This window comes from Odontomachus brunneus, unplaced genomic scaffold, assembly GCF_010583005.1.
Source record: "Odontomachus brunneus isolate Ranch 3 - 2012 unplaced genomic scaffold, Obru_v1 Obru_scaffold_110, whole genome shotgun sequence".
NCBI classification, from domain to species: Eukaryota; Metazoa; Arthropoda; class Insecta; order Hymenoptera; family Formicidae; genus Odontomachus; species Odontomachus brunneus.
In genome coordinates, this window is record NW_022639560.1 from 528967 (window position 1) to 553487 (window position 24521).

Here is a 24521-nt window from a genome sequence, read left to right on the forward strand (position 1 = left end):
ATATATATATATATATATATATATATATATATATATATATATATATATATATAAAATTTCGAGTAATTAATGAAAAAAGATTTATTCAAAATTTTATGATTATTTGAAAAATTGTATTTTGCTTTACTAATTGTATTTTGCTTAGTATTTTTTGCTCAACTTAACATGGTCTGCCTGCACAAATGTATTAGAATGCATTTTGTGTGAAACACTCTGTATATTTTACGTCACTTTATGTCTCTCTCTCCCCCCTCCTCTGTTTCTTTACGTTAATACTTGATTGTTCCAGGTTACAATGCAAGCGGAATATGACGACGTCCTTAATCTATTTCCTTATCATGACGAAGAATTGCAGAGAGCAGAGTTTCCTAAAAAATTTCCTTTCTCAGATATGGTCCCCAAAGTTTACCAACAAGTGAAGGAATTTATTTATGCATGTCTAAAGTTCTCGGAGGATTTGAACTTCACGCAAACAGAGATCGATGAGATGATATGCAAATCAACGAATCTCTTACTAACAAGAACCTTCAGTGGGTGTTTGTCATCGTTATTCCGAAAGCCGTCTTTGGCACTTCTGCAAGTGGTTCAAATTATAATCAACACAGGTTACCTTGAAAAATCTACAAAATACTTAGAGGAATTTCTGACTAATATCACTGGGTAAATATTGCATTTTTTTATATAGATGATTACATATTTATGACAAATATATCTTAAAATATAAAATTCTCTCCAGCACACCGCACAAGGGACAATTGAGTTGCGTAGGGGTTGAATCCACCATGTTTCGAGTAGCGCGGGATGACGCCGAGAAGCAGATTTGCGACAAACTGAAAAACAAGCTGGACGAATTCTTAGAATTAGAGAATTACGATTGGAACCTGGCGGAACCTCAAGGACATGCTTCGGGATTTATTACAGATCTGATAGCATTCTTACAGAGCACCTTTACTTGTTTTACCAATTTACCGGTAAATGGCATAATATAATACAAAGTGTCTGTATAAACTGTAATAATTGATTGATAATTGATATCTCAGGACGAGGTGGCTCAAGTAGCATGCAAATCCGCGTGTTCTCATATCGCTAAAGCGATATTAGGAATACTGATTAGCGAGGATGTGAAACAAATATCTATGGGTGCATTGCAGCAAGTAAATTTAGATACTATACAATGTGAACGTAAGTAGTTTTTCGTGTCTTTTTCGTTGCGCGATGCTTTGGGAATAAAAAAAATTTGAAATTTTATCGCATTTCCAGAATTCGCTGCTTCTGAGCCAGTCATTGGTCTGCCGGAAGGGACATTATTACAGTACTTCTCGCAATTAAGACAATTGTTGGATTTATTCATGAGCTGGGATTGGCCTACTTATTTTCATGATTACGGCCACGATTCCAGTAAATACAATTTAGTAACTCCAAACATGGCTGTGCTTCTGTTGGAGAAGTATGTATCATACATTATTTTCGCGCTACGTCATTAATTTGTATATTTTAATAACGTGTTTTGTTTAGATTGAAAGAGTCCGATAAGAAAACGGTGTTTTCTGTACTAAAGAAAAGCGAGAGAGACAAGAAGAAACTACTTGAAACTGTATTAAAGCAATTACGTCAATTGGCGCAGACAACTCAACAGTAGAGAAAAATTGTAGAAATTAATAATGTAATTATGTAAATATATAATTTTTGTACATGAATATATTATAAACAAAATTGAGTCTTAATGCGCGTAAATATTTATTATAAAATATTTTATATATTATTGCTGATATGTTATGAAATATATGTATTTCATAATATAATATTATATATCATTATATTATGAAATATATTTTTAATATTATGTAAGATTTTTCGTATAATTTTATTGCTCTTTTTGCAGATCCCATTTTTTATATTTTTAAAAGTATGTATGTATTTTTTAACATGCAAGTGTTATGCAGTTAGTATTTTTATTCATTGATTGTATATATAATTTCAAATTTTTCAATATACATAACCGCCAGAATTAATATAGGAAATGGAAAATAAAATACAAGTGCGATGTTTGTGTTCCCATATACTTATTATTTTTAATTTCCTTCTATATATTGGCATTGTTATATTACATGTAATCGAGTCACGTATCGTACAGTTACTGTGTACAGTAGATTAAGTAGGATGTATAAAGTCCCAATTCCTTAGATTCTAGAAGGTATTCACCTTTAGAATCAAGTACAAAAGGATCAGTGTAATCGTTCGCTCTATAGTCGTAAAGGTTCTGCGACGTTGCGATTTAACGATTTGTTCCGAAGAAAACCATAAGATAAATACATAAGTAGGTGGAGTTATATCGAGAATAATAAAATAGATTAAATACAAATCAACAATAATTCCAGTAAAGTAATACCAAGGGTGTTAACGTTTGGTTCGTGACGAATCCATGTAGTATTTAGTAGGGGTAAAACAAATTATTAATAATATGCATATATAGACCAATTATGTTGCGTGTGGCACAATTTATTCGGCAATGCAAATTATTAGAATCGTTAGGACTAATCATCGATATTGTCAGGGTCCACATCATCAGGTAGCATGGAATACTTGTTGGAAGCTACAAAATTCTGTAAAAGAAAGCAACGTTATGACTGTTTACATTAATATATGTACAGTTGTGGTCAGAAAGGTTGTTTGGTTTCTTTTTTTTTGGTAAATTTAAGAATCTATTCTTTTTGTCCAGTGGGAGAATTTAAATAAAAAAGGTCTATTGGACAAGAAGGATAGGTCCTTAAACTTACAAAAAAACAGATAACTTTTCCGATCACAAGTGTACACTTGGCTTCAACATGAAACACTTTTCTCAATGCAGTTCGGAAACCAGTTAATGTCCAGTAGGAGAACTAGTTTTTTAATAATTCTCAGAAGTCTTCTCATCGAGAAAAAGTATTTGAACTGTATTGAAACCAATCAAATAGACGATTTGTTCAATAGTTTCATGCAATAAGTGATTTTACTTACTGGAGCTTGTTCATCCTTTGCCTTCGGCATTCTATTCACTTCATCTTTCTCTTTATCTTTGCGATCCCTGTTTAACAATAATGAATGAAATATAATTATGTGCAAACATTAAAATAATAAATATACATCATGTGAAAATAATCATCATAATAGTCGCCATGATTTTTATACTACTTACGATCATTTGGTACACAAAGAAAAATCAGAGTTAAAATCAGAGTAACACAGGAAAAATTTTCATTAATAAAAAGAGTTCCACATTATGTTTTTTTAATATTTGCCACTAAAAAGACATTATGATTTTTTTTTTTTAAAGTAAAACCATGTAATTCTTTTGATATATTAATAGTTTTTCTACGTTATTTTGCGTATAAAAGATGTTCTGATAATCATAAAATGAATATTTTAGATTGTATCAACCTTTACGATAAACACTATGCATATCTCCTTTCGCAAATACCTTTCTGGAGCACGAGCATCTTTTTCGCTAGGCTTCTGTGATCCTTTAGCAACTGCTGATCCAGAACGCGAAGTTGATGATGCTTCATTTTGCTGTTCTGTTTTTCAAAAGACATATATTTATTAGCACCTTTATCACACAGTGGATAAAACAAGGTTCAGATAAATCATGCAAACTATTCGAATGGTTTGGAGTTTTAGCATCCAAGTTTCAGGCAATTTGAACACAATAAATAATCGATCTATTCGATCGATTCACAAGTGTCCAAAAACTCAAATACATGAATACATCGGACATCGAAGACAATTCATATGAAAATAGTAAGTAGACAGATAATAGACTTTAGTTTGTTTCCTTTTTTTATGTTTGTTTGAATGTTTGATCACATAAAAATTCCAAATACTAATAGATTTTATATCCAGATATCTAAATAAGCAAGTTTACCAGAACGTGCAGTAGCAACTTGAGATCGTGGTGCCGATCTCTCGACCCGACTACCTCTGTCTTCCTCCGACCTCCAAGCCGGTCGGCCTCTCTCCCTATCTTTGTCCTTGTCCTTGTCGTCACGTCCTTCCTGATAATCAATCAAGAATTGTTACGTATTAATTTACATTTTTTTCTAGCGTCAAAGGGCATCGATGAAATACTCAGTTTGAGATACTCACTCCATTGCGTCGGCCCCAAGTGCTGTCTTTGCTGGAACGTTCCTTGTTATCTCTGAAAGTACATCAGGATTCATGATCAATTATGGATCAATAGTCTAATTTTTGTGAGAACATTATCTTTTTCACGCCAAACGACAAGATCAAATTAAACAAAACTTTAAAAGAACAATGGATGACAAATGAAAAGCTAGAATATTTACTAAAATGAAGGATATTCTAACCGTATATCTCAAACATATATTGATGCAAGATACTGGAAGTACCTATAAATAATGAATAAATATTACTCTTATTCTTATTAGTTTCTACTTGTGTTTTGTGTAATATATAAATGATATTATTAATTTTAATTTCTCACATTTATTTTGAGAGCTATTTGTGAATAAAATATCTAACTTTTACACACACACATACGCGCGCGCGCGCGTATGTGTGTGTGTGTAATTGATTATAAAAACTAAAAGCTTTATCTGTAGACTTTTGTGTTATTTGATTACTTACAAGCATCTATAACACATATATAAAATGGCGGGTGCGCTTATAACATGTCTGGTCAAAATCACATGTCCGGTAAAAATTACGCTAAAATCAAAAAGAAAGAAGCGAATTGTATGAGAGTACATCGTTCAAACGTACGTTTCCTCTCGGGATCTTGATTCTGCGTAAGACTTGGCGAGACGTTCCTCGATTTCCCGTTCTCTGGCGGTCGTATCTACAGGCTTCGCGGCGCCGAAGATATTAGTCGCAGGCGCTTGTTGCTGAGTTGAACTTGCTGTCCCTGATTGAGCTTTCGCTGATTTCGATTCTGTTGAACTTTGTGTTGTTTCCTCCTCTGCCACTACGATCGGCTCCACTGGTTTCGTACGTGGCTGAAGTTGCAACTTAGGTCTTGTTCGCGGTTCAGCTATATGACCAGACAAATTGTACATGTTATGTCATTAGTCGTACATCGTTAGTACATTTAAATAAAGTTCCAGTAACTAAGCACAGTCCAGCGAAATTCCAAATGTACATTTGCAAATATAATTTACAGTTACTTATCGATTGTTCAAACAAAGAAAAAGTGCTCAGACTATTTTACAAGTCTACTTAACCGATTGAAAGTATTATTTTATGGATATCTTTTTATTTCAATGTATTTTGCAAGAATTTTTCGCGTGTATTTTTTCGCTTCTGACGTTATCATTTATAAATTTCGCAGCGAGAAGCTACGAGTTTTAAGTGATGTTTTCTTTATCATACTATTTTGATAAAAAGTATACTGGTAGATAAAATGCAGCGTTGCAAACGTTTCAGGACAATATAAATACAATTGTTTAAAAAAAATGTAATCGTGTTAAAAAAAGAAGATAAAGCACTAACTTGAGCTCCACAAAGTAACGCTTACGTTTTGCGTCTGAATTCGATCTATCTTGCGCGCGATCGCGCTCCCAACCAGAATCGCCGTAATTACGACGCGGTCCAAAACTGCTGCCTCCATCTCTGTCTCTGCTTTCTCGGTCACCGTAGCGATTCCAATCTCTGTCCCTGTCCTTATCATCATCCCTGAAGCCACCCCGGTCCTTAAACGTTGATCCTTTATCACTGCTGTCTCTCTCGCGCCAAGCTCCAGGTTTATTATCGTAATCATATCCTGTTTGGTAACGAAGAGTCTCATTATCGTAAAAGTGATTCTCGAGGAAATTTTTGAGATACTCAAGTATTTTCATGACTCTTTGTTATTCAATAATAAATGATTGGTATTCTAAATAAAGGCAATGGAAGATAATTTTTAAGACGAGTTGAGATTCTTAAGTATTAAACTCAGAAAGAACGCGCGTACTCTCTCTGTCGTCTCGCCGATCTCTGTTATCATATCGGCTGCGGTAATTATCTCCGTCAAGTAATTCCTCGCGCGGACCGCTTCTCCAGTCGCCAGACGTACGTTCCGGATCATCATAATTATCCCTGCGACTGTCCCTGCCCATCCTACCACCACGACGTTCATCATTACTGTTGTTGGATACCTCAATTCTGACTCGCCTCGACTTAATTGTCTGTGAAAAAAATGGTGTAATTATCTCGACATAATTTTCTGCACTGATAAATATCAATGTTCATTATTTCCTCACTGTGTTTGTCATAGACAAAGCGTCAATTAAGCTCTGCCGATCCTCGAATTCGACATATCCGTAACCTCTACTTTTATTTGCATCTTTAGGCAAACGCATATTTGAAATCTGAGAAAATACAACACATTAATTCGCAACTTTTGCATCTTTGCAACAAATAATGGAGAAGTGCATAAACTCCTCAATTTAATTATCACATCATGGATCTTAGGATTTGATTAATTTTACAAAATGTTCATGTCTCAAAAATGTGAAAATTGACCTTCATAATTTTTACATCTTGCAACAAATAAAAGAGAAATGAAAGAATAAACTTTCCAATTTAATGATCACATTATAAATCTTAAGATATGATTAATTGTACAGAATGCTCATATTTCTAAAAAATATGTGAAGACTGACCTTCATATCTGTGAAAAAGTCTACAAGATCAGACTCATCAATATCATAGGGTAGATTGCTAATATAAGCCACATAAGGTGGATTTGTGGGGATATTCTCTTCATCAATTCCAGGACCCCGTGCAGCTCTTGGAGCTGTTGGTAAAATAACTGGATCCTTGTTACTCCTAGATGAGAATCCATCTACAACATTAAAAAATCCAAAATTTCAATAATCATATGAGTCTCTGCTTATACATAATTATATATCAATATATATATATATATATATATATATATATATATATATATTTTTTATATTTAATAATCCTGTGTATATACCAATACATATTTATGATACACAGGAATATACATATAGTATAATTTGCTCTTTTGGACATGCTCTCTTATCAATCATAAAGTAACAAAATAATCACTTATATCCTGTAAAAAGGATAATTCCCACAAATTTATATATTCTGCTGTATTCCTAATGCAGAAATATATAAAAAAAATCCGAAAAAAATTGTTTAATCTGGATCATGAGAACACGATCTACCACTGGTCGATAATGTTCCGAATGAACGCGGCAGGGAATTCCCTCGACTCACCGTGATCGTCCTCGACATCATCCGCCCAGCTGCTCGTCTTGAGCGGCACATTGGGATTGCTTTTTCCATCCGCCAAGAATGACCAAAGATCGACGGTCACTCCCTTCTTCTTCTTACCTTTCTTACCTGCGAATAAGAAAGCCGTGAGAACACGTCGCTCGTTATCGAAGTATGCCTCACAGGTTGACGCAATCACGAAAGCATGGTGAGCACGTCGCGTGCGCTTTGGTTAGGTCGACCGTATCTCGCGAGCGTGACGAGGTCGATAACGCTCCCGCTGGCGTGTTTATGACGGAAGAAGTCGACCGTCGACGAGCTCCTCGTCGCGGCCAACGAATGCATACCTGAGGACATGATGAGTACGATCCGGAGTCCACGGAAATGCGAACCAGATCGTGTCTACGTGAAGAAGCACACGACCACACGACCGACCTCAAGATGCGTAAGGCACGAATTGTGCCTACGTCAGACGTATGTGTGCATGCGTGGAACACCGTTCGCCGCGCGATCTAATTACCGCAGCGCCGTGCGCGGCAAACGTGTGAAGTGAGATGGATCGAGTGGACCAATCGAAGCATCTCTTTAGATGCGACTAATCTACAAGATTGAACGACGGTGATCGGCTGCGAGCGGAAGTAACTAGAATTTAAACCGCTTGAAATACCACTTATGGTTACAGTTCGTTAACAAAGCTTCGAGCTCGGATAAAACATGCCGATTTTTGGGTCTCTCGATATTACAGCGTGATTGTCACGTTGCAGCGACGTAATAGGAAGATCTCGCGCCGCATAAAGAATGTTACAATTAAAGATAGTAGGTATAGATATAAAAATAATATCGTAGTCATTGGTTTCCTCATTCCATTACACAATTATAAACTTACAATTTTACCAGTTGATATTATAGAAAGATAAACGTTGAATTGCACTCAAGAACTTATTCTGAAATAAAAGTTACTTGAAAATAATTCTATCGCAATAAACACCAACAGTAATATTATATCACTGTTTATTTCTAAAATTGTAAAAATTTCTTGCTCAACAATATAGAATTATGTACACCATACCTTATATGATACTTATATATATCGATTTTCCAGACAACACAAATGTTTAAAATACATCTTAGAGGTATTCTAAAGACATCCAAAACAAGTAGGGTGGGAGGGGGAGAGAGAGAGAAATGTCTCTCAGATATCTTTTAAACATTGCTGCTGTATGGATCATGATAAGAAGTATATCTTAATATTTTAAATATTCAAAAGGCTGAAATTAGTACAGTGATGTACTTCAATACAGTTCTTAGAGGTCCTTTTGATTATTCTCCAACTTAATAATAAGAAGTTCTGAATTAATTTTGGGCAAACCAAGTTTATATTCCATGTCCAATTTCTTAGGTACAAATAGATGGCCCAGATAATGAGCTTTTCCCTTGAAATGAGAGGCGCACATCTTTGGCGATAACATGGATATCAATATCTCTGGCTTTATACCACCTTCCTGTGGTGGACCATTTTCGACATCCCAGCCTGAAGGTATGTCTATGCTACAGATAGGCACAGTTGTGTTCTTTAGCATGTTAATAATGTGAGCAAACGACTGTCGCACTGGCGGCTTGAAATTAATTCCAAACAAGGCGTCTATTATGAGCATGTATTTTTGTAAAAATGTGGAGTCCGCTGTCGCCGCTTCTAAGCACGAATTCTCCAGTATGGGAATGTCATGATCGACGCATTGTTGCACCAGTCTTTCGTACAATTCATTACTTGACTTTTTCGGATAATAAATTTCCGGTGAATATCCGAAGGACTTCATGTGTCTCGCACAGACGAGACCGTCACCGCCATTGTTTCCCGGTCCACAAAGAACCAGAACTTTATTAGGTGCCGTACATACCGGATAGTGAAAATCTTTTACCGCGAGGGCACAACTCAGACCAGCCATTTCAATCAGCTGATCAACGCTGAACCGATATTTTCCAACCAAAGCGTTATCGATGTCAATAGCTTCTGACTGATTTAGAAATTTCATCTTGCTGTGTTCCCGTCTCGTAGACGATACGAATGGCTTGTTGCCCGCTAGAAAAACTTTCAATCGTTCAACGCTCGGTAATCTGCAAATACACGATGCGAATCGTAGCATTTGTCAACGAATCATTCAACTCGGTGCGTTAAGAAGTACTTAATATACTACTTAAGATTGTACTTGATCTATACTTACGCGAATCTGTCCTCATTGGCCAAAAGTACAAAAAGCAAGGATACATTAAACCATTAATATACGAAGAAACAAGATAAGGAAGACGTTATTTTCTTCTTTTGTTCTCCTTAAGTTCGTATCACTATCCCCTTGCTTTGACCAACCACAGTCGATTATTTTAAAAATAATCAACTATGATTGGTCAATATCTTACGGCTTAAAGATTAAAACAAGGTTATGGACAAGGGGCATGAGGCCACCGCACAAGCACATCCATTACATGTGAAGCGTCTTCTACAATGGCAGTAGGAGTAGTAGTAAGAAATAAGCAGTAAGCAAATTGACCAATTCCATTCTTACGTTTCAAAAATAATCGATTGTGATTGGTCTATTTACTTACTGCTTATTTCTTACTACTACTCCTACTGCCATTGTAGAAGACGCTTTACGTTACGTTAAGTACTGACAATGCAATGGCCATACCTGTACGAAAAATTAAACTTAAGTCAACGTACAAAGAAATCCGTAAACTTAACATGTTACGGATATTCTTGTGCGGAGGCTCTGAAGATTCTGAATTGTGAAACGGAAAGTCCCGATTTACAATAAGTGTAGTAGGCTTTAAGCCGTAAGAAATTAACCAATCACAATTGATTATTCCTCTATAATTCGACTGTGATTAGTCAATTTCTTAAAGTTTAAAGCTTACTATACCTATTGTAGATCGGGACTGAGGCTGAGTTCCCACTGAGCGCGTCACGCGACGCGTCGTCTGCCTGCGTCACGAATTAACCAATCAAATCGTTCCATTGGAACAGTGCGTCGTGCGTCGCGCGTCGCGTCATTTCAATTAGAGGATTTGATTAACTCGTGACGCAGCAGACGACGCGACGCATGACGCGCTCAGTGGGAACTCAGCCTAAGTAAAATTCGATCAATCAGTATAAGAGCCTGAGACTTTTACATAACGCCACAGACTTTTACATAACGCATAATGTGGAGCATGGTGGAAATATACAAGGTGTAGCGTTCCGCTGAATGCTCAGTAGTTACTAATCAGAAAGTTGTCCAAAATTGGAAAAAATCAATGGCTGCCCTTAATATTTTTGGGCAACTTTCTGATTAGTTCTTCTCCCACTTCCATGATGCGCAACACTACACCTTGGCTGCGTTCCGAAATTCATTTCCAGTGCTGAAATTCTATAGTATACGTGACATGAACTATACATTTTCAGTACTGGCAGTGAATTTCGGAACGCAGCCCTTATATATTTCCATCATGATGCAGAGCACATAAGGAAATCAACCAATCAAAGTTCTTCGTTTCTATCCTGGAGAGGAAAATGAAGAAATCTGATTGATTGATTTCCTTATGCGTTATGCAAAAGTCTATGCTCCTTAAAACGCTCAAGCCCATGAGTGTATGAAGTTGGCATCCCACTTTTTGAAACTTATAATTTTGAAAGTTGTTCCAGATTGTTCTGATTTTGTACCACATTGTTCCAAAGTGATATTGCTTCATTCGAAACGGTTTTTGAATAAAACAAAAAAATGATTTTTTGAGCTGGCACCCCACTTTTCGAAAATCGAACATTCTGATACCGCAATAGATTGTTCTAGTTGTTCCAAACATTGTTCCAAATGGACAAATCCGTAAGTTGAATTATAAGTCCAAAAAATGAAAAAAATGTTTTTGATCTGGCACCCCATTTTTTGAAAATAAAGCATTCCGATACCGATATAGATAGTTCTAGTTGTTCCAAACATTGTTCCAAAAACACAAATCAATAAGTTTAATTATAAGCCCAAAAAATTAAAAAAAAGTTTTTTGACAAACAGTCTATCGGACCAAGAGTAAACTTATACTATCTTTCTTGTTCCAACCGAGATCTTTTTGTTCTGAGTTGTTCTAGGCTTAAGAATTATAGTTCTAGAGTATGAGACTCATAAGATCATCTGTTCTCCGAAAATTCGTAAAAAAATCGATTTGACAGTACTCGACGTCAAGAGTAAACACATGCTTCCTTTCTTGTTCCAACCGAGATCTTTTTGTTCTGAGTTGTGCTAGGCTTAAGAACTATAGTTTTAGAGTATGAGACTCGTAGCGTCATCCGTTCTCCGAAAATTCGAAAAAAAATAGGAAAATTGGCGGATATAATTACAAAATGTCATGACAAAATAAAGTGAAATTGCTTCGTCGCTTAAGCCTAGTATAACTCAGAACAAAAAGATCTCATTTGGAACAAGAAAGGAAGCATGTGTTTTCTCTTGACGTCGGGTGCTGTCAAATAGATTTTTTTTCGAATTTTCGGAGAACGGACGATGTTACGAGTCTCATACTTTAAAACTATAATTCTTAAGCCTAGCACAACTCAGAACAAAAAGATCTCGGTTGGAACAAGAAAGGAAGCATGTGTTTACTCTTGACGTCGAGTATTGTCAAATCGATTCTTTTACAAATTTTCGGAGAACAAGAAAGATAGTATAAGTTTACTCTTGGTCCGATAGACTGTTTGTCAAAAAACTTTTTTTTAATTTTTCGGGCTTATAATTAAACTTATTGATTTGTGCTTTTGGAACAATGTTTGGAACAACTAGAACTATCTATATCGGTATCGGAATGCTTTATTTTCAAAAAATGGGGTGCCAGATCAAAAACATTTTTTTCATTTTTTGAACTTATAATTCAACTTACGGATTTGTCCTTTTGGAACAATGTTTGGAACAACTAGAACAATCTATTGCGGTATCAGAATGTTCGATTTTCGAAAAGTGGGGTGCCAGCTCAAAAAATCATTTTTTTTGTTTTATTCGAAAACCGTTTCGAATGAAGCAATATCATTTGGAACAATGTGGTACAAAGTCAGAACAATCTGGAACAACTTTCAAAATTATAAATTTCAAAAAGTGGGGTGCCAACTTCATACACTCTCATGAATACCTAGAGCGTGCTTAAGTGTGAGCGCAAACCATGCGACCATATTTGATTCATTGATCGATATAGGTCGATATTTTGGGTTAATAACTGTCGATAAAAGATCATCGCATGATATTTATAGTTTCACAGCGGAAGAGAAAAATTAAACAAATGTTTTATTTTAATTTAAGAATATTTAATTTTTCCATTAATAAGTCTTTTATTTTGATTACACCGGTAATATCCGTCAATTTATCACATTTTTGGGTTAGATCCGGGATCGAAACCACAGAACCCTTATAGAAATATCATACTAAGAATCATTGATAATTACTTATTTTCAGTATTAAAAATACTGGATAATAAGTAATTATCAATGATTCTTAGTATGATATTTCTATAAGGGAAGGACGCGCATATATAAAATATGATAATTTTTAGTCGCTAGTATTTTTTTCACCAAATATTAGTTGTTTTGAATTATTCTAATAATTCTAATAATTATTCTAATAATTAAATTTGTTTGATTTTAACAACGATTTGCAAGTTTAACGTAGAACTTAAATTTTGACTCTGGTATATATCCCACACAGCACGCAATATTATATAATAACACAGTAATATTTCCGTAATATTGTAATATCGCAGAAATATTATTGAAATATTACTGTGATATTATATATATCACATGCTGTGTGGGATATGGAAAATATAGTTCTTGCGATTACTGTAAAAAGAAAATTGTTAATCCATTCAAATTAACTATAAATATTTCTACAATTTTTCAATTAGTTTTTTCTACAGTTTTTCTAGAATTTTTTTGACAAATTCTTTTTCCTAAAAATGATATTTCCAGATAGCACAGAAAATTCCAAAAGTATTCAGTCGTACGTCACCATTCCTGAGTTCATTTTTAGATGCAAAAAAAATTCTTTTCACTGAACTAAACTATGAAGAATTCTTTTTGCATCTGAAAATCTGAATTCAGAATTGGTGACATACACGACTAAATTCTTTTTGAATTTTTTTTAATTCTCTGTGCTATCTGGGTTGCTAATATTTTAATTGCATACGTACACAACAGAAATATTCAAAATACATTATATTCTAAGGGATATTCTAGAGATGTTGCGATATCTTTAGGATAATTCAATGGTATATTTTGGACATTTCTGCTGTAGGTAATGTTTATACAATATTATCACCTCACACGTAAAAATACTTTATGTAAAAAAAGATATAGGAGATAAAAATGAAAGATAAAGAAAAGGAAAAAAATGAAAAATTCATTTCGTGCTTTTTTACATTTTTGAATAAATGTATTTCTTTTTTTCCACGAAATGGCTTGTTTTTCTTGCATAATAATGCAAGTTACTCTCCATTATTTGTGTACGTTTGTAACTGTTTCTGCATACTATAAGAAAATCGGGTAATAAACGTGCATTTGTGGTTACTCATGTTTACATGTTTTTAACATGAAAACGTTGTAATTTCTTTCAAGAATAAATACATAAATATTGTAAGGTATAAATACAAAAACCTTTTACTTGTCAGATGAGTCGTAACTTGGACTGCGTGTGTTATTTTAAAATTACCTCTATTCGAAGAGTAATGTGATCTACGATTGTGGTCTGAAATATTCTTTATTCTACTAAATTCGTGAAATGGTGTTGTAATTTTTTAAGTTCAGAAGTGAATCACATACGACAAAAGTGTATATCTCTTATCGTTTTGAATTTGACGTAAACTATAAAAAAAATATCATAGACGTAACACATTTTCAGTTAAAACTTGTAATAAACACTCACGTTCACAGACTCGATATGTTGGGAATTGTTGTAATTTTATGCGGGTTAATTATTTGCCTGCTTTATTATTATCTTACTGCACCCTACAATATTTGGAAAACATTCAATATACCTGGACCTCCACCTATGCCATTTTTTGGTACAATGAAGGACGTTATACTCCACAAAACATCACTTAAAAAATATTTGAAAAATCTGTACGATATCTATGAGAATACACCGTTCGTAGGAATGTTTTACATGAGAGAACCGGTTCTGATGATAAAAGATCCTGAATATATAAAGGATATTTTTGTTAAAGATGCTGCGTTATTTTCTAGCCGAGGTTTCTTTTCTGAAAGAAACGTATGTATCTGCTCCATTATAATCATGATCATCCCACAGCAGAAATGTTCAAAATATATCATGGGGATATCCTAGAAATGTTGCAATATCTTTAGGATATCCCAATGATATATTTTGAATATTTCTGCTGCGTGGGATGTTTCTTCATTATGTGAAATTAATAATTATATTCATATATTCACACAGGAGGACATAATGAAACATTCTTTTTTCTTTGCGGACGGAAGAATAGCGCAACCTATTAGATCAAAAATATCATCTATTTTAATGCCTAGCAAACTTAAAGATATGTATCGTATGATGCTAAAAATTATGAAACTTTTGGATAATTATATCGAAGAATTATTATCCAGGAACGGTCACGTGATAAATTGTACTGACATGGCGTCTAAATTAATTCTCGATGTAGTCGGTCATACTATTTTAGGTATTGAAATGCAAAATTTAACGAAAGGTATGACAGAAGGAAATGAGATTGTTACATTTTCCAAACTGAAACAGCGTGAAACATTCTGGGGTAATTTAACGAAGATAATAATGAGGAAGATATCTCCACGATTGTACAACTGGATTAATAACTACCTATTCGATAATGTTAAAACATCACAGAACTTGGTCGATTTTATTTTCAATATCATGAAGTACAGAGAAGAACATGGCATTGTCAAATCTGACGCCATTAGTATAATGATGGAATTAAAACAAAATCGTAAACATTTCGCTGAAATAATGGGTAAATATTTCTTCTATGATTTCTAGCAAATATCAACTAATAGTAACGTTATATCAATATTATAGTTTCCCACTCAATGTAAGTGCAACATAAAACATCATAAAACTATATAACACAATAAAACTACATAACAGTTATATTATTCAGTAAGAAATTATAACATTGATGCAATATTACCGATGGTTGGTATTTACTAGATTTAATCTCTCTCTTTCTCTCAAATCAAGAAAATATTCATTCAATTAAAATTTAATGTTACTCTGCGAAAGAACCGTATATAAAAAATAAAGTATCTTATTTTTTATTTAGTTTCAAAATCTATAGAAACAGAACTTTAATTTGTGTATATAATTTTAAATGTATACAATCAAATTATAAGAAAGAAATTGGATCAAAATTAGCTAAAAAAAATATATACAGGGTGTCCCACAACTAATAGAACACCCGTTAGAGGTAGATAAAGGGTGAAATTTGGAACTGAAAGTTCCTCTTCTATTTTTGGATTTGACAAATAGTTAATGTGATATTAATTAATTAAATCTACCAATCCTTTAGCGCTCCGAGTGAGCCCTCAGGACCGTAGGACGCCATAGACTCCTCAAGGGCTCTGCTTGTCCGTTTTTCTTCTCTTTTTTTATATCTCAAGGGAATAAATATAGATGAGTAATTGAGTGGGTGTGTGAGTGGGTGCCTGACCGGGGCTAGGGAGTGGCAAGTTTTCAGTGTGTGGGGATGTTTTTATGTGCGGTTATGAGTGCGTAGATAATTTGAGTTTTTTTAGTGCAAATGGCATATGTGGTATGCTTCCTTCGAGTGTATGGGTGACTTGAATGTTTTCTGCATGTCAGTAGTTGAGTGCCGTGAATGATTTTAGTGTCTGTGTACAAAAAGAGGAGAAAAACGGACAAGCAGGACTCTTGAGGCGCTTACGGTTTCTTTTGACCCTGAACACTCACTCGGAGCGCAAAGGGATTGGCAGACTTAATTAATTAATATCTCATTAACTAATTGTCGAATCCAAAAATGGAAGAGGAACTTTCAGTGTCAAATTTCACTCCCTACCTACCTCTAACGAGTGTTCTACCAATTGTGGGACATCCTGTATAAGAGAGATAAATAGATAGATAGATAGAGAGGGAGAGAGAGAGAGAGAGAAATAGCAAATTTGAGGTATAATAAACCTGAGAAAGTTTTTATTTATCTATTTAGACACAGATATAACTGATGAGTTTATCGCTTCGCAAGTTTATACTCTGATCTTTGCTGCCTACGAGACATCTAAAGTAACGATTTGTCTCACATTGTACGAATTGGCTTTAAATCAAAATGTTCAAGATAAATTACGAAAAGAAATACGGGACGTGTACGAAAGAAACAATAATGAAATGGATTTTGAGAATATAAACGCAATGCCTTACTTAAAGGCAATCATTTATGGTAAATATATTAAAATGCTCAACTCACAAGATATATACTTTTTACGTTGCTTGTTTATTTTGATAATTTAAAATTAAAGTTACAATTTATTTCCATAGTTTAAAATTACAATCAACAAAATCATTTAATGTAATAATTCTATTTTTGTAATAATTTAGTCCTTCTTTTTTTATTTCTATTGTAATGAAATAACGTTGAATTTAAGCTGAATTTAAGCAATTTGATAAATAACAGCATTAAAGCTTACTTATTTACTGATACGTAAATTGATTTAATGCTACTTTGTGATAATTGTTTTGTTTTTAGAGACGTTGCGAAAATATCCAGTAGCAGATTGCATACAACGAGAAACATCATCAAGTTATACTTTTAAAAATACTAATATAACTGTGCAAAAAAACCAGAAAGTTCTCATACCTTTATATGCAATCCATTATGATTCAAAAATATACCCTCAGCCAGAAATCTATGATCCAGATAGATTCATGGATCAAACTATACAACATTCAACATATTTCTTATCATTTGGACGTGGACCAAGAAATTGTATCGGTAAATAAACATTTATTTAATTTGAGAATGTAAAATATTTGACATATAGATAGTATAAGGTAAATATATGTGCGTAGATAAAATAATTATATATGTTTCTTACAATATAAAAGGAACTGTTCCTGTTTAAAAAGAATTTTAAAAGTAAATACTCAACTAAATACTTAAATGAACATACATCCCAACAAACAAGATGACATCAAATGACGTCTTAAAGACGTATTATTGACGTCTCTAACGTCAATAATACTTCATTAAGATATCATTTGACGTCATCTTGTTTGCTGGGATAAGAAAATAATATTTTTATATATAATTATTATGTTTTATATATGTTATATCTTTTTCTGAATATATCAAATACAACATGTTGCAGGTGAAAGATTAGCTGTTCTTCAAATTAAAATTGCACTTATCAGTATTCTGCGTAATTACAAACTTGATGTTTGTGAAAAAACATTATTAAAATTAACTATTAATGAAATGGTTAATAAACCAGACGTAGATATATTCTTGAAAATGACAAGAATCAACTAACTGTTTTGTGTATGTATGGATGTTTACATAAATTAATATTGGATATACGAATAGATATGCAAATATTTATTTAATTTCAGAATTTATCCAATATAATTTGATTTTACTTAAGTTTTTACTATATAGCATATATATTAATATATTATGTAACTATACATGTTACGAAATGAAAATAAACAGACAAATGTATGGTATATAATAAAATTAAATAACACGGAGGGAAAGAGAAAAACAGAAAGGAATTACCTTTTATTTTTTAATAAAAATCCCACGTATTTCGATTTACTGTTACTACAGTGCATCAGCAATTGCACATTTCACCGCAAAATCCACGAATTTTGCTGACAGAAGTTCACACGTTACGTCTTCGTAATACTATCTGGCAAGCCTCGCAACTTCGTCTTGCCATTGTTGTCTCTTTTACGTTGCCATAACAATACGTTCACCGAGATATTGTTCATGAAACTTTACAGTGCAACTTGAGACGTTTATTTCGCGCGCTGTTATAGTTTCGCCATGGCGATTAAATTTGGAAAAAATTCAAGCCGAATAAAGAAAGACGAAACTTGAATCTACTTGGTATTCGTGGAGAAATTAGTCATAAAAGGCAAGAAATGGATATGAACGCTACACCCATCATTTACTACGTTTAGATATTTATGAACTCCAGTTAGCGGTGGGCTATGCGAATTCGATCACTTGATCGGCAAACTTTAATAGTCCCTGAATTCGCGGCTGAAGCAAAGAAGCGTATTATGGGCGAACTGGTATGTCTTTCTGAAATATTTATGAGACCCCGTACTTTGCATCTCAGTACATGACTCATCGAAATATCGCCGCGAGCATGCGTAATTATCGTCTTCCAAAGAGAGTGTGGACGGACTTGAAAAAAAGAAGAAAAAAAGAAGTTAGTCTTCATGTAGTCTTGGACATGGACAGCTCTAAAGATGACGAATACGCAGGTGTGTGAGCGTGTGTGTAAATGTGTGCGTATGGCTGATGGTCGCGCTGATTTTACAAAGAAGAATTATATTTTGCTCAACAAACACATACTAATGCGCGACACGTCGTTAATAAGATTCGCTTGTCGGGAGAAAGATATTTCCAAAAATATTTTCTTAATTCTTAATTATATTGAACATATTAATTATTAATATTAAATAACTTATTATTGAATATATATTTAAGTGATCGCTACTGTTCAGATCAGAGCAAACTAAAATGTGATAAAATGTACATGCTTATGTGATCATGAACTAATATAAGATCGTGAATTGATGTACGTTTATTACATACTTGTTTTTTTGTTCATCAGGAATAAATTTAACTTCTTGATATCAAGTTGAAATTATGTTTACAAATTCGAAATAAATTTCAGTATATTCTGTGAATGTTCCACGTAACGTTAAATATACCTTCATAAAAATGATTTTATAAAATTTTTTTATAAAATTTCGTATAATCTACAATCGGAATATACCATTTAGGGTTGGTTTTTCAATAGCAGTTTAAATTTGGATTCAAGTTTAAACTCTATTCTAACAATGCGTTTGTTTTGTTGAAACAGAGTTTAAGTTAAAATCTAAGTTTAAATGAACATTGAAAAATCAGCCCTTTGAAAAACTTTTGATATTACCTTGTATTTGAGTCGACGTACACACAAATGTTTTATTTGCAAACGATACTTTATAAAAATCGTAGATGAAAACAGACATAGACTTGCTCCGACGTCCGCAATAAAGTTTCACAAAAAGTGATGATTCCACGAGAATATTCTCACGAAATTATTTTTGGCATTGCATTCCAGATAGCAGAAATGTGTGCCTAAAAGACATTTTTAGAGACGTTTAAAAAACACTACTTGTTTTTTATGTTTTTCAGATGTAAGACGTATTTTAGACATTTATGCTGTTTGGGATAGAATATACTATGCTATCAGAGATATTTGCTAACGTCTGAAAGCAAACATCATTACGAGCGTCATTACCGGCAGACATTTGCTAACATCGTGATCGATTGTACAGATTTAGAATGGGCAGTCGGGATAAATCGCTTTACTCTGAAGATGATCGGTCTCTGGCCCGACGAGACACTAAATCGTCAGCAAAAATTCTTCGCGGACATACGAGCCTTCGCCATTTTCTGCACGGTGTTCTTCGTGTCGGTCATACCCGGACTGTTTTCATTGATAAGAGTCTGGGGCGATATGATAGCAATGATAGACAACTTGCAAATCACGCTACCCATGATTATAACTTCCTTGAAAATCATCATTATGTGGCTTCGAAAAGAAGGTAAAGATCTTATGGCTTATCACGAGACATAATATCGATGTGTGACAACACGCCAAATAACACTTCGCTATCACAGTTCATTTGGAAAGTTCCTCCCACAGATTACTGTATTTTGCGTAAAATTGTGTAAAACATATTCGTTCATATGGAAAATTATGTTAACTTTTATATTTTTACATCTATTGATAATTATAATTTAATGTTGTACATCTTCAATTATATTAATTAAATATAAAACAAAACATTTTATATATAATTATATATTTATAATGACAAAATATATATTAATTATAAAAAATAATTACACTGTAAAAACTGATGTGTTAAATTTAATATTTCATGTGTCCCAAATCGTCCACTCTCATTTATGTATAAATTTAGCAAAAAACAAATGTGATAAAAAATAACACGCATAATATGTAAAAAATTAACACAAGAATTTAACACTTGAATATCGTCAGGAATCATAGTTTGTATTAAATTGACATATGTATAATATTAAATTAACTAAAATAAAATGTTACTTTAACATTTGAGAGAAACATTAATCTATGCTTTTGATGAAATGAAAATGTTAAATGGACATAATCTATGTCTGACGTATTAAACATGTCAATTTAACACAACCTGTGATTTCTAACGGTATTTAAGTGTTAAATTCTTGTGTTAATTTTTTCCATATTATGCGTGTTACTTTTTAACACATTTGTTTTATGTTAAATTTACACATAAATGAGAGTGGATGATTTGGGACACATGAAATGTGTTAAATTTAACACATCAGTTTTTACAGTGTACACATATGTGACTCTGGTGGCGAACGTGTTAAACTTTTTTCTCACTCTTGAAGAAATTTCAAGGATCTCTTCTTCTCCACCACGCTTCCGCTGTCTCACAATCGCGAATAATTCCGGGATCGATGTTTGTTCGTTTCCGTATTCCAAACTCTTATGAACGACGATAAACTAACGAGTTCGGCATTCTTGTGTCCGTATTAAGATCTCACACCTATCATAAGCATGGTCGTGGCGGATTGGATCAAAACGAAGACGGAGCGAGAGCGGGACGCCATGATCAAGCAAGCGTTGATAGCGAGGAGGCTCGTCATGTTTGGTTGCATCATGATGGTTTTCGCGATAATCATCATCATCATTCCGCCGTGCTTCGGATATTCGATGAGGTACCTGACGAACATCACGGACCCGGGCGCACCGTTGCTGCTACAAACGTATTACTTACACGACGTGACGGAGAGCCCATACTTCGAGATCGCATTCGTCGCCCAGGCCGCGGCCGTCTTCATGGCCGCGTTCTCTTACACGGGTATTGACAATTTCCTGGGACTGATCGTCTTTCATATATGCGCCCAGATGGAGATCCTCAAACTGCGATTGCTTAACCTACACGTTTACAAAGACTTCAACGTCGGACTGTCGGTCAATGTGCAGGATCACATACGCCTCATCAGGTTGCTAATTACTATTGTCTGTCAGGTTTCTAAAGAGCCATTGTCTGTTTACAAATTTCAAATAATACTACTACTAATTTGAGCCTTAGAGATGTCTAAAAACATCTTACTTGTCTTGCACGTCTTTCAGATGTTTGTAAGACGTGTTTATACGGAAAAAAACTCAGTTTGTGTAACAGATTTCCTGTTGTTCGGAGATCAGATGAAGAATCGATTTTAGGAAGAAAAAGATTCCTGCAGAAAACTTCTGCATAATCATTTGCTCTCAGTTAGTTGAGCCGAGTTTTAACGCAGCCGAAAGTTCAGATATATCGTTTCTCGTCGTCGAATTTTCGTTTAGTCCCTTTGCTGTTACACCAACCGAAATTTTCTTATTCCGTGTAGACATTTGTGCTGTCTAAGTCAGATCAGATTCGAGCGGCTGCACTCTTCATGGGACTCTATGTTCCGTAGGTCCGTCGATGTCATCGAAAATACGTTCAACTTAATGCTTCTGGCGCTGCTAGTGTATTTCGCTATATTATTTTGTCTCCAAGGCTTTCTGATAATCAGCGTAAGTTAAAAGAAGTAGGAGGGTGATGCTGGGTCTCTGTTAGAGAGAGAGGTTACTTTCAACTGCTACTGATTTGAATGGCGTTTCTTGTGGATTTGTTTCCAACGTTCCGTAAACGTCTCAACTCACTTCATCAGGGAGATGAGCACTCTGATGAGATCGAGGCTCCTTTCTTTAACGAAGTGAACTGAAATGTTTACGAAACATTGGAAATAAATTCGCAGGAAACGCAGCTTCAACCCGAAAGCCAAATTTAGCATTTCTCCACACCGCGAAAGCCTCGTATATATCAGGAGAATAATATTCTATTTTCCATGACACAAAATTGGTAAAAACGATATACAAACAGCTAAACTTATCCCCGCGCGAATGTGCTACAGTACGTATAACAATAAATTGTCACGAAGCTACATACGCACACGAGAGCTTCCATTTCACTACCTTCTCGTATAAGTAATGTATTTTACTTTTAAGAAATGATAGTTTAATCGACATTTATATACTTATACATTACAATTGTGAACTTGCACATAGAATAAGAATATAATGGCAGTCACATGTATGTTAACGTGTCTAGATCATCGAGGAGAACCAGAGCGTCTCCTTCCCGCGGATATGTTGGCTCACGTCGGTCATTGTTAACACTTTCGTTCACATGTGCCTCTACTGCGTTGTCGGCGAGATTCTCATTGCGAAAGTAAGTACATTACTTCTTTACCGCGCCCTTTGCTCATCCGTACATCCCGCGACGAGTTCAGGCACAGTTCATATATTATTCTGACAATCCTATCTTGTCCTCGCCATCGGAGATCTTAGGCGCTTAAATAGCAATAATAACATTTGTGTATACAGTGCGAAGGAATATATTACGCGGTGTACGACTACGCGTGGTATTCGTTGAAGCCGAACGAAGCCAGAAACCTGATGTTGATAATGATTCGCGCGGACAAACCTCTCTATATTACCGCGGGGAAGATATTTCCTATGACACTCTCCATGTTTTGCAGCGTAAGGCAATCTGTTGTGTCGCACTTCCATTTGAGTTACGACCTTTTCGTAGAATATTAGACCGTCTCTAAGATTTAATATTTTATATTAGATCTAATAAATAGTATCTAATGTATGTGTGTTAAATATTTTTAAATATTATTTTATATTTTATATTATGCAACATTTATTTATAATATTAAATATTCTGGAATACTATTTAATATTTTATACTAAATCAAATATTAGAGAGAGAGGGAAAATCTTAAATTGATGTCGGTTGTATGTGACGCAAAATTTCCAAAAAATATTCGTGGTTTACAGACATTATTTCCTCATGTATTTTGTTTCCAGTTGATAAAGACGTCAGCCGGTTACATATCTGTGTTGCTGACTAACCGATGATGCCTCTGAACACTGACGTGGACAATCTCCAATGGAGAATCAATCTTTTACGGCAAAACGATAAGAGAATACACTTAATGAGTGACGCTCGAGTGACTCGTCGATCAATTATTACGATGCCTGCTCGATTGCGTGAGCAATTGGCAAAATTGCGAGTTTTGTATAAGGGAAAAAATAATTCTCATTTGTGTAACTAGTCACAATAAGTAACTGTATATTCGCATCGAGAACGTTTCCTCATCTCTGTCTGTCTTCCTCCTATCCAAATGCGATCTAATCGATTTCACTCGATAGAACTCGACATGCATTTGCTATTACTCAATAAACATCATTAACAGTAACATTAATTACATAAATAAACAAATAAACATACATTATTAAGTATTTTTAAATATAACATCAATGTTATAATTTTCTACTTAACAACATAAATGCAACACAATATACGCGGAGAGAATTTTATAGTAGAAATTAGATTAGAAAAATTAAATTATATATAGAAAACATCGAATTTTGTAAACGCACGAGATAGATCGACATTCTACAGTAATTTATTATTCTTTTTACTTTATATGTACTACTTATATTTCAGAAATTTATGATCCTTAGAGACAGATTTTACTAACAATCTATTCTAGAAACATAATAAAATTAAAAAAAATTTATTAAAAAAAAATAATATTCTGATTATGTGTATTGTGTATGTAATCGTCACGTTGTTGAGTGAGAAGTTATAACATTGATTTAATATTACTATTAGTGGTGTTTACTAGGGCAATCTTCACTAATTATGTAACACACGAACACACCACTTCAACGAACCGTAACGACACCGTCGGGCACTCCTAATTAATCACCTATTTTGTATTTTGCCCGGAGTACTCGCGGTTATCTGATTGTGAGTCTCTGAACTTCGCACTGCATTAATCGAGACAATTTCCAGCTGTCCAGTCACACCCTTCCTACCCTTTCGACGGCCGTGCACCCGTCCAGTTTCGTCAGTACTTATAATCCGTATTGCGTGTCGCGTCCACTTTCAATTTCCTCGTGTCGCTATAAAACG

At 34.2% G+C, this 24521-nt stretch overlaps 5 protein-coding genes across 7 annotated transcripts in view; 3 read left to right on the plus strand and 2 right to left on the minus strand.

Annotated features, from left to right (window-relative positions):
- The window catches only part of LOC116849295 (exocyst complex component 6), a 5061-nt gene extending 3293 nt beyond the window's left edge, over window positions 1-1768 (plus strand). Inside the window, exons 9-13 of one of the 2 annotated variants that reach the window (XM_032826286.1) lie at window positions 290-660; window positions 737-971; window positions 1041-1182; window positions 1261-1447; window positions 1516-1661. In XM_032826286.1, the coding sequence (XP_032682177.1) occupies window positions 290-660; window positions 737-971; window positions 1041-1182; window positions 1261-1447; window positions 1516-1639 (1059 nt within the window). In that variant the 3' untranslated portion in view covers window positions 1640-1661. Of the gene's footprint in view, window positions 1-289; window positions 661-736; window positions 972-1040; window positions 1183-1260; window positions 1448-1515 lie in introns of both variants that reach the window. The other variant, XM_032826285.1, reaches the window with a different exon arrangement.
- A 276-nt stretch (window positions 1769-2044) lies between these two features.
- LOC116849286 (eukaryotic translation initiation factor 4B-like) lies at window positions 2045-7737 on the minus strand. The gene is made up of 12 exons (XM_032826269.1): window positions 7569-7737; window positions 7225-7350; window positions 6636-6817; window positions 6234-6341; window positions 5945-6158; window positions 5510-5755; window positions 4759-5026; window positions 4123-4174; window positions 3902-4031; window positions 3458-3554; window positions 2998-3064; window positions 2045-2603 (listed from the first exon to the last, which is right to left on the minus strand). The coding sequence occupies exons 1-12, from the start codon at window positions 7576-7578 to the stop codon at window positions 2535-2537; spliced, it is 1569 nt and encodes a 522-aa protein (XP_032682160.1). The 5' UTR covers window positions 7579-7737; the 3' UTR covers window positions 2045-2534.
- Window positions 7738-8215: 478 nt separating this feature from the next.
- LOC116849287 (NAD(P)H-hydrate epimerase) lies at window positions 8216-9660 on the minus strand. The gene is made up of 2 exons (XM_032826270.1): window positions 9444-9660; window positions 8216-9336 (listed from the first exon to the last, which is right to left on the minus strand). Exon 2 carries the CDS (start codon window positions 9252-9254, stop codon window positions 8526-8528), a length of 729 nt encoding a protein of 242 aa, XP_032682161.1. The 5' UTR covers window positions 9255-9336; window positions 9444-9660; the 3' UTR covers window positions 8216-8525.
- A 4248-nt stretch (window positions 9661-13908) lies between these two features.
- Window positions 13909-17886, plus strand: LOC116849298 (cytochrome P450 6B1-like). The gene is made up of 5 exons (XM_032826289.1): window positions 13909-14492; window positions 14679-15225; window positions 16435-16662; window positions 16969-17214; window positions 17591-17886. The coding sequence occupies exons 1-5, from the start codon at window positions 14163-14165 to the stop codon at window positions 17749-17751; spliced, it is 1512 nt and encodes a 503-aa protein (XP_032682180.1). The 5' UTR covers window positions 13909-14162; the 3' UTR covers window positions 17752-17886.
- A 373-nt stretch (window positions 17887-18259) lies between these two features.
- Window positions 18260-23842, plus strand: LOC116849302 (odorant receptor Or2-like). 2 transcript variants are annotated; one of them, XM_032826294.1, is made up of 7 exons: window positions 18261-18713; window positions 19776-20045; window positions 21045-21513; window positions 21967-22066; window positions 22644-22763; window positions 22919-23074; window positions 23408-23550. In XM_032826294.1, the coding sequence occupies exons 1-7, from the start codon at window positions 18569-18571 to the stop codon at window positions 23456-23458; spliced, it is 1311 nt and encodes a 436-aa protein (XP_032682185.1). In that variant the 5' UTR covers window positions 18261-18568; the 3' UTR covers window positions 23459-23550. The 2 variants fall into 2 exon arrangements, 1 of the variants encoding a protein (XP_032682185.1); XR_004379109.1 differs by lacking the exon at window positions 21967-22066 and having other exon boundaries at window positions 18260-18713; window positions 23408-23842.
- The last annotated feature ends 679 nt before the right edge of the window (window positions 23843-24521 follow it).